A 17,883-nucleotide genomic window follows, 5' to 3' on the forward strand; every position below is an offset into this window, starting at 1 on the left:
CAGCAAATCCTGTCCGTATAATTTACACTTACTGATGACTTCCAAATGAAGGTATCAGAGCACATGATGACTTCCTTGTACAGTGCATCTGAAAGAAAACTCAAAAATGTGGTTGGGTGAGTTAGCTGACAACTGTAGTCCCAGGAGGTTGGGAGGCAGAGGCAGGTGGATTATTGAGGTCAGGCGTTCGAGGCCAGCCAGGACCCCGAGAAGAAACCCTGTCTCCTCTAAAAATACAAACATTAGAGGCCGGGTGCGTTGGATCACTCTTGTAACCCCAGCACTTTGGGAGGCTTAGGTGGATGGATCGCCTGAGGTCAGGAGTTTGAGACAAGGCTGACCAACATGGTGAAAGCCTGTCTCTACTAAAAATACAAAAATTAGCCGGCCGTAGTGGTGAGTCCCTGTAATTCCGGCTACTTCACACGCTGAGGCAGGAGAACGCTTGAAGCAGGGAAGAAGATGTTGCAGTGAGCCGAGATTGTATCTCACAGGTTATTTTCTGTTTCTTATTCTATTAAATTCCTATGAACGAATTTCACATGGAGATGGTTTAGGAAAAATACTCCTATGGTCAGAGTATCATAGACACTTTTTGTTTAAAACGTGTCTCCCTGGCCTCTGAAAATAACCTGCAGTGGAGCGGGCTAGTAAGCTCACTGCAGACTGGTCCTCATCTCTTTAAGATATCCTGCTGCCTTAGCATCCAAAAAAGAGGAGGTACACTGATGCACAATTAAATGCAGCCATTTCTGCCTATTTCCTAGAGACTCTATTTGTCCATGTCGCCCAGCCTTTGTCTCAAATGCCTGAGGTGAAGCGCAATGCCTGCCTCAGCCTTGCAAAGTGCTGCCATTAAGGACCCGAGTTACCACACCTGGACAGACACTATATCTTGATTTGCCACTGTGAAGACACACAAGACTAGGGAGTTTTATCATTTTATTTAATCTTCAGATTTCTATGCTGTATGTGAACGAAAATGCAACATCATAACATGAATAACCCACCCGAAGGTCAAAGGTGCTAACTTCTCTCTTCTGAAATTATTTGCACATTTTTACCCTAAAAAACAAATCTGGTCCAATTTTCTCATGAAAATACTTCCTTCCACAGATTAGTTTGTTACCTCTAAACACTACGGATTATAAGAGTTCTGTTTCAATGGAAAACTAAAGAGCACTCACGTAAGCATTCTTACATGTTTAGTAGTTATTTGTATCTTTGAATAGCATATTCATCCATTAATTAGATTTTTATTCATTATATATTCCATTTCGTCAGGCGGTGTGATCCAGTAAATTAATTGGTTTACCTACTGGGGTCCAAATCTTTTTATCTGATAGCATCATTGGGTTTCTCCACCACCATTTTTATTTTGATTACCAGATAATTTCTTGAACCTTTAAGCAATCTGGACTCTGAAACTTTATGCCGATTTATTGTACACTTAACTGTCCCAAAGTGACGACTTTTAAAGCACTCCTGTCCATAGTAAATTAAACCCGATAGGCTGAGCATAGGGGAAAGCTGACAGGCTTTGCATGCTGGCTTATGCCTGTATTAATAGCACTTTGGGAGACAGAAGAGGGTGGATCCTGATTGAAGGGAAGACCATTCCCAACAGGGTGAAATGGTCTCTGTACAAATTACAAAATACTAGCCAGCTGACAGACACCTGAAATCCCACTTACTAAAGATGCAGAGGGAGAAACATAGCTTGAAAACAATACGTGGAGATGGCAATGAGCTAAGTTCAAGCCACTGCACCCTAGCTTCAGTGACAATGCTAGTCTGCGTCACAAAAGAAATATATGAACAAGTCAATAAAATAAAAATAACTTCACAAAACACCAGCCCTTCTGGATCATACGTATTTGTGAGAATGTATTGCTACACACTTATTTATAACCATTGCAAGTATTTCAAGAAATAATTAATGTTAGTTCATGAAAGACATTGATTTTCCAATTTTTCGGAACGATTAATATCATTAAGCTATGTATTTAGGAAATTTAGCTGGCTCACTTTTGAGTAAGGTGGAAATAGTTTTTCATAACCATTGTGCCCTCTAGTCACAGAATGCTACAAGAAGAATGTTCTGGGTACCTTCAACTTCAGCAACAAAACCCACCTAATGCTTTCCTTTATCCTTTAGTATCCCTTAAAGGGCAAATCGTTTAGTTTGAGATTAGTTCAGTAGTCTTTCTGAAGCCTTCTGAAAATTAACCTTTTGATGTGTCCAATGTGTTGGGGTTACAGGAGTGAGCCACCTGGCCTGGCCAAAACCGCTACATTTTTCTTTTAGACACATTCTCACCCTGTCCCCCAGGTGGAAGTGCGGCAGTGTAATCCTAGCTCACTGCAACGTCCGCCTCCTGAGTTCAAGCAGTTCTCCTGACTCGGCCTCCAGAGTAGCTGCGACTACAGCCATGTGCCACCATGCCTGCCTAATTTTCTGTATTTTTATTAGAGACTGGCTTTCACTCTGTAAGCGAGGATGGTTTCAATCCCCTGATCTTGTGGTCCACTGGCTTAGGCCTCCCAAAGAGGTGGGCCGCCTGCTGAGTTCAAGCAGTTCTCCTGACTCAGCCTCCAGAGTAGCTGCGACTACAGCCGTGTGCCACCATGCCTGCCTAGTTTTCTGTATTTTTATTAGAGACTGGCTTTCACCCTGTAAGCGAGGATGGTTTCAATCTCCTGACCTTGTGGTCCACTTGCTTAGGCCTCCCAAAGTGCTGGGAATACAGGGATAAACTAAAGAAACACAGCCCAGGTAGGAAACCTGTACACATTCCAACGGAATCTGGACAGAGATGCCTAGTCTTGTTTCAGCTTAGGTGCAAACAAATGAAGAAATCTCTCAACACCGCAGTTTACTCTCCTCCGTCATTTGCGTTTAAGCATGTGTAGCAATAAAATCAGGCATTTTATATTACATGGAAAATTTTATTCCGGAAATGTTAAAACGGACATTACATCAAAGCAGAATAGTTTTCAATTCAGTTGGCACTAACAGTTGTAAAATTACTTGCAAAAAATAAGCTTTTAGCTTAATACCTCAAAAACATTCATGAAGGAAGTATCTCCCCTTCCTCCCCAAAACAACCTATTTCTTATAGTGATACTCAGGTAATAATGCAGAAACCACATATTGATTTGCCATTCAACAGCAAGGTCTGGTATGCAATAATCATGATTTTTAGCAGCACCTTCAGTCTCCTTTTTCAGATCGCCTTCCCCCATCCTCTCCCTTAGGTGTCCCATCTCTTGAGCTCCCATGTGCTTCAGGAGAAGCACGGTTCATTCTCTCCACAGACGGTGGACACGTTGGTTCTTTTCTGCCACAATGCTCAGCATCAGTGGAAGAGAAATCACCATGGCTCCTTGAGTACTTCTCCCGACTTCTGCCATACCTATCTCGCGCATTGTTATCATCAGGGAAACTGCTTCCACCATAAGTCTTCCGAGGCCCCTGTGCAGGTGCTGCACCACGAGACGTCCCTGTGGGGTTAATAAAATTACGGAACTTATGTTAAAATACATGTAAACATTTTTACTGGCATCACTAAAGCATGAATCAGATAAAGTACTATTTGGAAACATTAGCATTCATCTGTCTTTATTGACAGGAGACTCTTTATTTCTGCATTGTTCACAAGGCTCTACTGAAAAGAGCCGTAAGAGCAGTATTTCCAAGTTCAAGGAATTTCATTCTGAACCGGCCCTCAATTAAAACTGAGGTTTTAAGCTTCGTACCGTTCTCTAAGCTTTCTACTGTTCAGAACGCTCAATATTTAAACATGTTGTACGTTTCCTTTATACTTTCTCGTTTAAAAACTCTGGTCTATTCAATATAATTCTGTAACTGGAAAATCAAACGTGGAGTCTTACTATGTATCTGATATGACGCTCTGTTAGAACTGCTACTACGACGTTCAAAATGATCTCTACCACCATGCCTTCCGTGGCCATCATGATCACTAGATTAAACAAAAAAAAGTTTGACACTGTCAGAATGAACAATTTAAGACATCTATTGGACAAAACCGAAAAATGTTATAATACCTGTATCCTCTAGTGGAACCTTTATCCTGTCTAGAAGGAGCGTGATCACGGTATGCATTGTGTCTACTCATCGAAGCATATTCCATGGTGTCTCGGAAACTTGGATTATTTCTGATTGCAAAAGTTGAAGAACAAATTTTAAGTTGTCAACTTCTAGTATCAAAAACACAACTTATCTACAGGTTAAATACAATAAAGGCCAGACATATATAAAGGCCTAGTCACTTCTCCAAGTACAACATGCGAATACCCAAAAGACAGGTGGAACTGATACCCATAATTGGTTATTCTCAAAATGCATTTCAAAACCCAAGAGATATCGTATTTCAGCCATACTAAAATGGCTATACATTTTAAAATGCTAGGAACACCAAGACTGTCAGAGAATGCAGATAAACTGGAATCCTGATACAATGCTTGCCGGAACGGAAAATGATGCTGCTACTACGGAGAAATGTGGTGGGGCCTCAAAACAAAAAAATTAACATCAGACCAAGAATTATCCCTCGTACATACCCAGCACTGAGTAAGTGTACTAAGACAAACGTGTGTATAAAAGTAGTGTGGAGGAAACACACAAACAAAAGAATGGCTTAACAGCCTGTGAAACAAGGGAAGTGCTATGATGTGAATGAAAGTTCAGGACATGAGGCAGAAAGAAAAGAGATACCAAAGTCGAGTCGTGTTTGAGCCCAATACCATGAAGCAGGCAGAACAGGTCAGTTCACGAACAAAACAGACTGGAGTTTTTTAGCAGCTGAGGGAAAACAGAAGATGAAAGGGACTGCTTAACTGGCAAGGGAGTTGCAGTGCGGAGTGATGAAGAGGTTCTGGAACTAGAGGGACGTGGCTGTCGCACAACGCAGCGTGTAATAAATGCCACTTAATGGTTTACCTAAAAGTGTTCAATTTCCTTACGTGAATTTCATCACTAAAACCACAACACACTAGTTTTTCATTTTTCTGTTACCTAGTCTTAGTTGCATAACCATCATCTTTTCCTGACACACGGTCACGTCTCCAGGAAGAGACTGACATTCCGCGTGAAGGGCCTCCTCCGTAAAACTCTCTTCCACGTGATGGGGGACCTGCAAATTTAACATGATTAAACGTTACGGAAACAGCAGAGAACCTGAAACACTATTACCTGTTCACTGAGACAACTGTTATATTTCTTCAAGGAATCAATTCTTCTTTCCCTAAGTCGCCAGAAATGCATGACATCATGAATACTTTTTACGGCTCTGAATTATCCCTTGATTCCTACAAGGCCAGTTCTTACAAACTTAAGCCACACGCTAATACTTGGGTAGAGGTTCACTTTCTATGGCTTATAACTATTAGTTATCATTTTCCTTCTCATATGAATCGCCCACGTCTATTAATGACACAGGCAAAACACGTAAAACCATCAACGTCTTCGCTGATTGTAAACATTCCACGTTCGTGCTTTCTCGGCTCAAGAAAGGAAATTTACCCATGTTGTTCAGTGCATCTCACTCACACACATACTGCAACCCTCGAATGGCTGCATGCTATGATTCCAACTGAATGCTCTCCTTGGTCTCTACGTGGTTGCCCCTATCTTAAAGGTGGAAAAACTAAAATGTACTACTGCAGTTTCGTAAAACTCTCTAAGCCTTCTACTGTTCAAAACTCTCGGTGTTTAAACATGTTATATTTTTCCTTTATCCTTTCCCTTTTACAGACTCAGGTCTATTCAATATGATTCTGTAATTGAAAAATCAAACGTGGAGACTTACTATATGTCTGATATGACGCTCCGTTAGGACTGCTACCAGGACGTTCAAAATGATCTCTACCACCATGCCTTCCGTAGCCATCATGACCACTAAATTAAAAAAAAAAAAAAAAAAAGATTGACACTGTCAGAATGAAAAATTTAAGAAATCTGTTGGACAAAAGCGAAAAATGTTATAATACCTATATCCTCTGGTGGGACCTTTATCCTGTCTAGAACGAGCGTGATCACGGTATGCACGGTGTCTGCGAATCGAAGCATATTCCTTGGTGTCTCGGAAACTTGGATTACTTCTGATTGCATAAGTTGAAGAAACAAATTTTAAGTTGTCAGCTTCTAGTATCAAAAACATAACTTATTTGCAGCTTAAATGAAATAAAGGCCAGACATATACAAAGGCCTGGGCACTTCTCTAAATGCAACATGGAAATACCCAAAAGACAGGTGGAACTGACACTCATCAATAGTTATTGAGAAAATTCACTTGAAATTCCAAGTATGAGATCATATTTCAGCCATACTAAAATGGCTATACATTTCAAAATGCTCGGAACACCAAGACTGTGAGCGAATGCGGATAAACTGGAATCCTGATACAATGCTTGCCGGAACGGAAAATGATGCAGCTACTACGGAGTGCATCAGTGGTGGGGCCTCAAAACAGAAAAGATTAACAGTAGACCAAGAATTATCACTGGTACATACCCGGCACTGAGTAAGTGTACTCAAACAAACGTTTGCATAAGAATAGTGTGGCGGAAACACGCAAACAAAAGAATGGGTTAACAGCTTGTGAAACAACTGAAGTGCTATGTATGATGTGAATGAAACTTCAGGACATGAGGCAGAAAGAAAACAGATACAAAAGTCGAGTCGTGTTTCAGCCCATGACCACGAAGCAGGCAGAACACGTCAGTTCACAAACAAAACAGACTGGAGTTTATTAGCAGCTGAGGGAAAACAGAAGATGACAGGGACTGCTTAACTGGCAAGGGAGTTGCAGTGCGGAGCGATGAAGAGGTTTTGGAACTAGACGGAGGTGGTTGTTGCACAACACAGCATGTAAACCACTCGACGGTTTACCTTAAAATGTTCAATTTCCTTACGTGAATTTCATCACTAAAACCGCAACAGACTAGTTTTTCATTTTTCCTTTACCTATTCTTAGTTGCATAACCACCATGTTTTGGTGACATACGGTCACGTCTCCAGGAAGAGACTGACATTCCGTGTGAAGGACCTCGGTAATTCCCTCTTCCACGTGATGGGGAACCTGCAAATTTAACATGATTAAATGTCATGTAACCAGCACAAAACCTGAAACACTGTTACTTGGTTTCTATGACAACTGTTACAAGATATTTCTCCAATGACTCAGTTCTTCTTTCTCTAGGTCGCCAGAAATTCATGACACCATGAATACCTTCTTACGGCTGTGAATTATCTCTTCATTCCTGCAAGGCCAGTTCTTACACACTTAAGCCCTACACTAATACTGAGGTAAAGATTCACTTTCAATGGCTTATAACCCTTAGTTATTATTTTCCTTCTCACACGAATCGCCTACGTCTAGTAATGACACAGGCAAAACCTGTAAAACCATCAAAGTCTTCGCTGATTGTAAAGTTTCCACGTTTGTGCTTTCTCGGCTCAAGAAAGGAAACTTACCCATGTTGGTCAGTGTATCTCACTCGCACAAACACTGCAACCCTCGAATGGCTGCATGGTATGATTCCACCTAAGTGTTCTCCTTGCTGTCTAAGTGACTGTCCCCATCATAGAGGTTGAAAAATTAAAATGTACTAGTGCAGGTTTTCTAATGATGGCCAAGAATTCTTCTCCTGGCAATAAGCAGTACTATTACAGTGCTAATTACATCATTATGCTGCTCTCAAAATAGAAAAAGCCTCTTTAATATACTCTTCATGTGCAGATTCTTAGAGGTCAGCCTTCTACCTATGATGTGTCCGGTGGCTAAAGTTTTAAAGAAAATGTGCTGACTTGTGCATGTTGAGGTCGGCAGATACCTAACTTCACTGATCCTCCACTACAAAAGATAAAGTTGAAAATGCAATGTTTTCATTTTCTCCATATTATCATGGAGGGCTAAGAGTAAGAATTTTAATGTGTTCTGCCTAAAATTCTCTGCTGAGAGCTGTTACTTTGCTTAATGAGTTCTTTGCTGAGAGCTGTTACTTTATTGTCTGGTTTTCTTCTGTTCGCTCTGAAAACTTACACTTCTCCTTCGCACAACTATTACTTCTATTCAACCCTACTGCTTGCCTCACGTTGCTTAGTTCGGAAATCTCCCCTCAAACAACTTCAAGTCCTACACTAAGTATCTTGTGTTAATGTTTAAACATCCCTGTACCGTCTTAATTGACAGCCCTTCCTATATTTCACAACTCTGCATTTCTGTGACATCCACATAGCTCAAAATGTCGGACGTGCTCTTGTCCAACATGCATGTCTGAGGATGCTCTTAGCATCCTAAAAACCGGTCAGAATGCCTCTCACATAAGCATTGCTGGGGTCTCAGAATCTGGATGGCCAGGCACAATGGCTCACAGCGTGGGCCAGTGTGGGAGACTGAGGCAAGTCGACTGCTTGAGCTCAGGGATTTAATGTCAACTAGGACAAGGTAGTGAGATCCTGTCTCTACCAAAATATGTATTTAAAAAACAATTTCATAGGTGTGCTGGTGCATGCCACTAGCTGCAGCAACAGCAGGCAGCTTATGGAGAGTAACCGCTTGAGACCCAGAATGTGAGGCATCAATGAGCCATCATCTGGCCAGTGCACTCTGGCCTGGTGAAGGCAGTACTTCAACCCAACAAAGAAACTGAACATACAATTTGGACATCGGAACACCAGTGGTCCAATGCAAAGGAACCTAGGAAATGGAAGAATTGATAGAATTAAGAAGATGACCTCAAAGTATACTACCAGGAACTTCAAGAAAAATTAAAAGGCATTCTCTAGCGAATACAGCGTTAAAAGGAGTGTTGCCCTCACTGTAATCCCTTTTTTATGTGACATTTGAAGCTCAAGTGTTTCTTCACCATAAAGCTGTAACTTAGGCAGTGAGATGGAAAGTGTTATATCAAAGTGTTCAAACAGTAAATATGCCAATGTATGTGTCACATCTGTTTTGTTTCTCGAACTTTAAGTTAAGCCTTCAGTTCAAAGGGCTCATTTTCAGTCATACAAAAATGACGGAATTCCATCAGGTGGCATTTACCTCGACCTCCCATCCCACTATTGCTTCTAGCCACAGTAAAAGGAGCAGATCTTTTAGGATGAGGACCTCCGCTCGCTGAAGATGGACGGCTCTCGACTGGAAAAGTTCCCCTGAAAGAACTCACGTTGAGATCACGAGTGGATTCACCACCATCTGTATTTCAAAGAAAATCTTGTCAGTTCAGTAACACCAACATTTCTTAAATGGCTGAGCAGGAGATACTTCTAAATCTTCCCTACGTATTGTAATCTTAAACATTCACGTTGGTCTATGCTAAGGAATGTAGAATTGGTATACCAAATCAGTGCAGTTTCAAAATATCAAAATCCATTTAAACATCTATAAAATAAACACTCAAGGAACACTGTATATTGGTGTGAGAAAGACAAGTGGGATAAGTGGAGAGGGAGCTCACAGCAGAAGCCTATTGCCTAAATACAAAAATATAATCAAACAAAAAAAAAGTTAGGAGATCAACGATAAATTACTGTTCATATCCTTCTGATATTATGAAACCATTTTCAAATCATATAATAAACATAAACCTAACTACACTCAAGGAATCTCAGTTATATATACAACGATACAGTGACACCTCAGAAAGATATGTCATCTGCAAATTTATGAACGTAACACAGAATTCTTATAGTTCTTTATAACATACCACTTTTACTCTTAGCCCATGATCAGTTTTAATAATCTTTAAGAATCACGTATTAAATAATAATATTCTTTTACGTATCTACAAACAAGTGTGAGGCATATTCCAATTCCTTGGTGGTGTCACATGTAAAAATATACACGTTCTCATGCATGCACAGTATTAATAATCTTCACCCTCGAGATTAATTGCAATCAAAAATGACAAAAAGACCTGCCTCTTAAAATGAAGTGAACACCGCAGTTTCAAATTTAGAAAATATCTCTCCCATATATTACATGGCTAGCAATTAAAATTCCAAACTAAATATTAGATCTTTGATGGTTGGTTAATTGATAAAACAAGTTAACCAACAGGTATTTTCTCAATACATGGTTTCTTTTTCTAAGTAAAAATTAAGCCCTCTGTCCTACTGAGTAAACCAATCTTAAATACCATTTTCAGAAGCTCTTCCTCCAGCAAAGAAAGACACATACGTATCTGTGAAGCCACGGTTTCTGGCATTTCTGAGTCACAGAATCATTTGAGACGTTGCAGTTCTATACTCCATGAATGGAAAATGCTTTATGGCAGGCCTATTTACACATTCTCCGTATCAAAACCGAAACGGTTCTGTATTGTGTACATGTTTACACACACACAAACGCGCGCGCACGCACGCACACTCACACACACAAACAAATATTGTTAAGTAAGTCCTCTACTGCGCAGTTACTAATGTCCCATTGGAAGGGCTTCTAGGTTTCATGGTATTTGGATAACACAACCCACATGAAATTCTGAGACCCAAAATAAGAAACTCTAAAGTACAACTAATGGAAACGTGTTGAGTGGAAAATCTGTGGAGAACATGTAATCAAGATTCATAAACTCCATTCAATTTGAAACGTGTCTTACTTCGATGCAAAGTAATTCGGAGTTTAGAACCAGTTTCAGATATTAGTTTAATCATTCCACTTTTAGTATTCATCAATAATGTTGCTCATTAACAGTTAGTTTTCTGTTCATAAAGGATATAAATAAATTTCAGAAATTTCCACGTTTTCAAGCTTTTTGTCTTTCAGTCCTGTGCTTCCGACTTTATATTTTATAACGTTACCCAAGCGTTCTCCACGTGAGGGATGCCGACGTCTCGTCTGTCCTCTACTTCCACTTGCAGATCTCTGCTCTCCTGTGGGTCTCCTCTTTCTTGAAAAACGCAGTGTTCCCTGCCTGCCACCACTTTGAAAAAACGGTTCCTTGGCTTGTTCTACTTTCATTGTTTTTCCATCCACAAACTGAAAGGATTAAGTATACCATCAGCAACAGTGCCACATTTGAACTAATCATATTTTACAGACGTTTTTACATCAACTGTATTAACATTCTAGATGTCGTCTCCTAAACAAACACAAACTTTCTTTTTCCTGAAATGCCCACATTGCGAACACTGCAAAACCTGCAACAATCACTGGGACCATGCATTCTGTTAAGAAATGAACACCAATTCCATTATTCGATTCCCTCGAAAAGGCCTCCGCTACTAAAAACTGCACCTAGAAAAGTTAAACCATGACAAATTGTACGGGACAATGTCGCCCATCTCTTCTTCACAATACAGAATCTCTTTCACCTTTGCACTCACATCACATATTTAAAAGCCTCGGTGTCTGGAGCCCATACGAAAGGATGTGTCATTTGAAAACATAAGGTTATTTATTCAAAGTGATCAGTCACATTATACATTATGAATACTTTCTTGATCCTGCTGCTGTCAATCACACAAAATGTCCCAATATGATTTACAGTTCTGTATCTACTCTAGTTCTTTCTCAATAAACGTGATCCCTGTTTAGTCTCATTCATATTTTCTGCCTTACTCATTTCTTACTTTGCCTAGAGGTGTCCTTAAAACAAGACCCTTAATGTAGTACTTCATGCTATTTCTGAGAAATGGTTTACTGTCCTAATTAAATTCACAAAAACTTTCTTCAGTTCCATCTTTTCTGTAGGCCCAAGTAATGTTTGACCGAGTTCTGCTAATAACTCTATTTGAACGTTACATGGCTTTTGTTATTTGGGAAAAGATCTTAAACTCCGTCCAAGACTTGCTGCATCCAAATCAGCAGTTCTTCCTATCTTGAGACATCTTGTGTTATTTCTCGGCCCAGAATAATTTCCCCAGTTTTGCGCATGGTTGCTTCCTTCCCAGTGTTCCAAGTCAGACACAATTTCTTAAACTGCAAGCTCCCTGTGAAAACTCTATAGGATCTTCTTTATTTCCCTTCTCAACGTTTGTCTGCATATGACATTTATATTAACTTTTCCATTATAAAATATGTGAGACAGGTAATTTGGAAAAGATATCTACACAGATGAACTCTGCTTGAGCACGAAACCTGGGGGGAAATACCAAAATATTACGATACCTAGGTCAAAACTGTCCCCATACCAAGCATGAAACCACGAACCGAAGCAACTATCAGGTTGTACCACACCTTAAAATATGAGAGGATATGGGTGAATAAAGATAAGTTAGTGATCAAGTGATTAATACCTAATACAGTGAGCACAAAATTTCTGTAACAGACACTGAGGGAGAACACAGGAAACCTAACTTGTTCTTAAAGGATAAACTGCCATTTGCGCAACATTTACGTGGAAGAGTAATACTCAAGAGGTCCAGGAAAACATACTGGGAATGGCATCCATATAGCAGGAACTAAAAACCGATTGGGATAACGTTGTAAAATAAAAAAGCTCCAGGGCATCTCCAAGGGAATGATCCTGAATGCAACGTAAAGGAATTCAGTAGGTAAGAGACTTGCATAAAAGTTTAAAGCTGTAACAAATACAGAGTCCCTAGAATTTAAGACTCCACAGGACGTGATGCACTGTTCGGACCGAAGCAAGTGCTGGAACACACTGGAAGAGTTAGCAAGAAGGTATGCATGTTACCTAGTGACGAGGTATGCATGTCACCCCGGTTACAGAAGGAAAAAAAAAATTCTCAGGAGAAGGGCGCAAGGATGGGCAAACATGTCAGTTGCTTGTTGTGTTATCCGGCTTCAATGTTCTCGCATTATTTTATATTTTCAAGTACCTAACACTTCCTTAAATGTAACGTTCTTGTTTAAATGAACTTTCTCAAGAATGTATTTTCAGAAAATGGCAGAGAATCGTTACTTCTTGTGAGAGTCTGTCTAGACGTCGATCTACAAAAGACTTATATTTTCTACGTCTGTCTAGATGTCGATCCACCGTTTCTCTGTGCTATAGACGTTTCCCTACGAGTTGGACGTGTGATTCCTTTAGCAGCCATTTAATAAACTTGACTGATGTTTCTTATTTTCGTCAGAGTTCCTTCTAAGTTTTAAAGCTGTTCAAAAGCTTTCAAACCCTATTTACACTCAGACTGAAATAAAAACATAGAAACTGGATTACCATAACGCAATTTATATAATGTTCCTTCCAATATCCTTCCAACTACACTTGCATTGATATGTCCAAGAAAGAGGATAGCTAATCCATTTCCATTCATACGTCATTATATTATTTTCAAAGTGTACTGGTACTGAAAAGACCTAGATATGCTGTTAATTGAAGAACAGGCTTAGAATAGCACTAATAAGGGAAACTTACATTTCCATTCCACTCGCTGGCAGCAAGTTCAGCATCTGCAGGGTTCTCAAAAGTAATGAACCTGAAGCCTCTGCACTTCATGCTTCCATCTTTCTTCAAGACAACTAAAATATATGAAAACCTTTTCATTTATAGAATGGACCTACTACGATAGTACTAACTATCTGAATGTTACATCAAGAAACAAGAAAATTCCAATTCACATCCTTCCTGTGATTCTTCACACTGAGTCACCCCTATCAACAGCCTATTTTCTTCCATTTTCCTAACTGACTCCATCTTAGCTGTGAGCCTGACATGCTCCATTTAGCTTCTCCCTCCCTGCCTCGGCCCCCTAGAGGTGCATTCCTAGGTCACACTGCATTCAAAGCTACTCCCAGTACCTGTAACCACTGTAACCACATCCTGTTTGGCAAGTCTACCTGCTACTCTCAATACCCTCCTCGGGGTTTGAGCCTATGAAAAGTTCCCCCTGCTACCTCCTCCATGCTTGGATGCAAATACCCTTAGCAACCAACCATCCTGGGAACCTCCTGCCCCCTGGGTACCAGGTTCCTTATCTAACTTGCTTGTTCTGCGTCTGTAAAATTCTGCTTCAGCTAGGCTCCACCTCCCCTACCTAACGCAAGGCATAAAGGGAAATCAAGCCCCTTCGTCTGGCCTGAGAGATTATCAGGGTGAGCTGTCTCTCAGACAAATAATGGGCTCTTAATTTGGAACTCAGAGTCTCCTTCTCCTTCTCCCTCCTCATCCTCCCCCTCCCCCTCCCCCTCCTCCTCCTTCTTCTTCTTCTTCTTCTTCTTCTTCTTCTTCTTCTTTTTGAGACTGAGTGTCTCTCCTTACCCAGGCCGAAGTGCAATGGCCCCATCTGGGCTCACCGCAACCTCCGCCTCCTGGGTTCAGGCAATTCCACTGCCTCAGCCTCCTGAGTAGCTGGGATTACAGACATGTGCCACCGTGCCCAGCTAATTTTTGTATTTTTAGTAGAGACGGGGTTTCACCGTGTTGACTAGGATGGTCTCGATCTCTTGACCTCGTGATCCACCCGCCTCGGCCTCCCAAAGTGCTGGGATTACAGGCGTGAGCCACCGCGCCCCACTGGCCGTACTATGCAGGTGAACTTTACCACAGACCCTTCACCTGCTGCCATGAGAATATCCTGAATACCGAATAGAAACTTCAAAACAAGAGCTTAAAAACAAACAGAAAATTATGTAAACAATTACAGATATTAAGTATATGTTTACTTTGGGGACAAAACCTGTATGTTGGTTTTAAGTGTTACCTTCAGAAACAGGACCATGTCTCTCAAATACTGCTTTTAGCGTCTCTTCCGTGGCTTCTCTAGTGAGCCCACCAACGAACAGCTGGCCAAGGCAACCTGCTTCCATAATTTTGCTGTAAATGGTAAAAAAATAAATCTATATTTAGATAACAATAACAAGGTGAAAATATTAAATATTTTTACATCCTGTGTTGAAAACTGATGTGAAATTCCCTTAACGGGGCTGTCGTATTTTAATGTATCTTACTTCCTATACCGGTAACATAAAGAGCACAAGGGGGAATGGCTTCATGGCTTAATGGTACATTTCACTGCATACCTGAGAAAATCTCTTTAGTAAAACCAGAAAAGGGAAGCTATTCTAATTTTACAAAGTGGAAATACACAGGATTCCCCAATTTAAATAGTTTTCGTTGAAAATTGTAGCTTTTATGAAGTACAATCGTTGTAAAGAGGTAAGATTCCTGATGCCAATGTGCACTGCTCCCTGCAGCCTCCTCTGGCCAGCCTCAAGTGATCCTGTCACATGTCAGCTTCCCAAGTAGCTGGGACTACAGTGGCCTGCTACCAGAGGTGGGGTGTGCGTGTGTGCGTGTGTGTTTTCAACATAGATCCAGGTGGCCCCATGTAGCTAACAGAGCTGTGTAGGTGTGTTTGTGTGTGTATGTGTGCAGGGGTGCGTGCAGGGATGTGTGTGTGTGTGTGTGTGTGTGCGTGCACGCGCGCGCGTGTGTGTCTTTAAATAGACCCAGGTTGTCCCATGCTGACCACCTTTGAATCTTCTGGGCTCAAGTGATATGCCAGCAAGAAGCTACCAAGGTGATGGTTTCTTTAAGGGGGAACTGCCACAGGAAACCACCTGATATCTTGATAAATGATTTAATGACACGCTTAACCTACATGCTTTCTTCGGGGAGAACATTTTAAATATTGTACAATCTTTTGGTGATTGGAAATATACACGAGATCGGGTATCTACAAACTCTGGCTTTCTGCCATAAATATCTTTGGCCTTTCAGGGACCGGGCTGCAAATTAAGGGGTGAAGCACTCTAAGTCTCTGAGCCCCGCCTCCGTGAGGTCGGCAGAGGCTAGGAGCAGTACTCTGGCCTAGGCACGCGAGAAATCTCAGTGGCCATCTCCTTATGAGAAGGTAGCATCTGAGAATGACGTGAGGTGCCACAGCTGCATGACACCATCCACCCTATCACCATGCTGTCACACACTGCACTCCATTCCACCCCGCTGCCGCCAAAACTGCCCCATCACGCCGTTCTGAGCAGAAGCCCCGCCGCACCCCGTGCCCCTTGGCAAGCGGCCGACTCTCCGCTCGGCAGCATGTCCACTCGCCGCCTTCTTCCCCCTACCAACCCCTCGTCTGTGAAAAAGCTGCCTTCCTCCAAACCGGTCCCTGGTGCCTGAATGGCAACAGGTTATAGGACCCCCGTTATGTTACTCAGGCTACTCTCCAACTCGTGACCTCGTCATTCTTACATCTTCACTTCCGAAAATGTTGGGATTACAGGAGTAGGTCAGTTTGCCAGGTTAATACAAAACCTTAAGCACATCTCTTTGTTTCCGTTTTCGGCTATCTACCGCCATTTATCTCCCTTACAAACACGTCTTCCATTTAAATTACTTACGGTAGCAGAGATACATGAAAAGCCTTTCAAATACTGTCATCGATTACACGTTTAAAAGAGGCAAATTTAAACTGATTATTCATGGTTCCAGACTTGTACATACCCGAGAGTAATGCAATTTATGTGAAAATTTGCTAAGTCCTGTGAAGAAAATCAGAAATTTGCAATGTGCTAGGTAAAAGTACAGGTTGTTTGTTTGTTTGTTTTTCTGATCACAGTGCTTAAGTACACTGCCTGTGCATTTGACTTATGACCGCATTCACAGAGAATAACCGTTTCCATAAAAAGTGCACGGGACAACAATGGCGCCCGAGGTCCGTCTCCCACACCTTGCCCCCACATCGGACTTGTCCAACCGTAAAGGGAAGAATCCTCAAGAAACATCAATGAGTTTAACCAACATGAGTTTCTCACGAGCACTAAGGACGACCCCCTCTCTACCGTCTCCTCCCATATTTCAACACCCACACACTGAAAACCACAGCAGCCCCTTTCACTGAAGACGTCCGAACACCTCGCTGCGTTTGTATTCTTGCCGAGAGACCAACCTGAGCGGAGAAACAAAACCACAGGTGCTTCTCAGTAGGACAAACAGCCTCTGGGTCACCGGGCCCTCAGGGTGCTGGCACCTGGCTCTGGAACGCCTCTAGCCCCGCTGCCGTGTGAGACGCCTGGAACCGGACTGCGCGGGAAAGAGCCCCCGGCAGCCCAGCGGAAGAAGCGGAAACTGCGCCTCTCCGCAGCAGCCAATCAGTGCGACGGTGGGTGGGACGCGGTGGGGCGCGGTGGGGCGGGGCGGGGCCGCATCCGGGTGTCCTGCAGCTCCACCCTCCTCGGGCAAGCCACGTGTGACGAGCTGTCAGAGTTTCCGCCCAGTGGCGCTGGGTTCACGCGCAGGCCTGGCGGGCAGGGAGCCCTTTGGAATTGCGGGCATGGAAGTCCCACGGCCTAACTGCCATCATGAGTGTGGCAGGCCACTGACCCACAGCCAACACATGAAACATCTCACTTCATTAGGCAGGCCAGGCAGATGGTACTGAATGTTGCAATTCCAGAGGAGAGGGGGAGGGACCAGCGCGGGCTGCCGGGGCAAGGGCGGCAGCGGAGCAGGCTTGGGGGAAGTGGGGCGGGGCAGGCCCCTGGGAGGAAAGCCGCCTGGAACCTCGTTGGGGTGGAGTTTGTCTGCACCCCTGGCAGGTCTAGGCGAGTGCCATGCTTCCTCCCTAAGGATGCTGGACTCCTGGAAGCATTCCGCTCGTGCTGGGTCCTAAGCACACCTGAGGCCAGCTGCCAGGGTCACCCATGGATGCACTGTGTACACACTGTGGCATGCAAGATACTGCATTACCGACCCAGAGGTTCCCGCCAGCGGGCAACAGCAGCGTGCACTTCTGCCATCAGGGCTTTGCAAGTCCAGGGCCTGGCCCTGTGTACTCTGGGCTGCTGGGCATAGCTGATCCCGCTGTGGCCCAGGACCCCGAGGTGCGTGCGTGGGACTGCAGCCCAGTGGGGCCTCCCAGGTGCCCTGGGTCCACGTAGATTTAGCAATGGTTTCTCAGTCCATGTGTTTTTCAAGGACTGCTCCCCACAGTGTAGGGGTTCC

At 42.6% G+C, this 17,883-nt stretch overlaps 1 protein-coding gene across 1 annotated transcript; it reads right to left on the bottom strand.

Annotated features, from left to right (window-relative positions):
* Window positions 1-2,876: 2,876 nt before the first annotated feature.
* LOC144581337 (RNA-binding motif protein, Y chromosome, family 1 member B-like) lies at window positions 2,877-16,864 on the bottom strand. Its single transcript, XM_078364530.1, has 12 exons — window positions 16,829-16,864; window positions 14,639-14,751; window positions 13,354-13,457; window positions 10,832-11,009; window positions 9,072-9,224; window positions 6,989-7,103; window positions 6,013-6,123; window positions 5,832-5,920; window positions 5,039-5,156; window positions 4,069-4,179; window positions 3,895-3,983; window positions 2,877-3,504 (listed from the first exon to the last, which is right to left on the bottom strand). Exons 2-12 carry the CDS (start codon window positions 14,742-14,744, stop codon window positions 3,215-3,217), a joined length of 1,464 nt encoding a protein of 487 aa, XP_078220656.1. The 5' UTR covers window positions 14,745-14,751; window positions 16,829-16,864; the 3' UTR covers window positions 2,877-3,214.
* Between the last annotated feature and the right edge of the window lie 1,019 nt (window positions 16,865-17,883).

The sequence above is a fragment of the Callithrix jacchus genome, chromosome Y (genome assembly GCF_049354715.1).
Source record: "Callithrix jacchus isolate 240 chromosome Y, calJac240_pri, whole genome shotgun sequence".
NCBI lineage: Eukaryota > Metazoa > Chordata > Mammalia > Primates > Cebidae > Callithrix > Callithrix jacchus.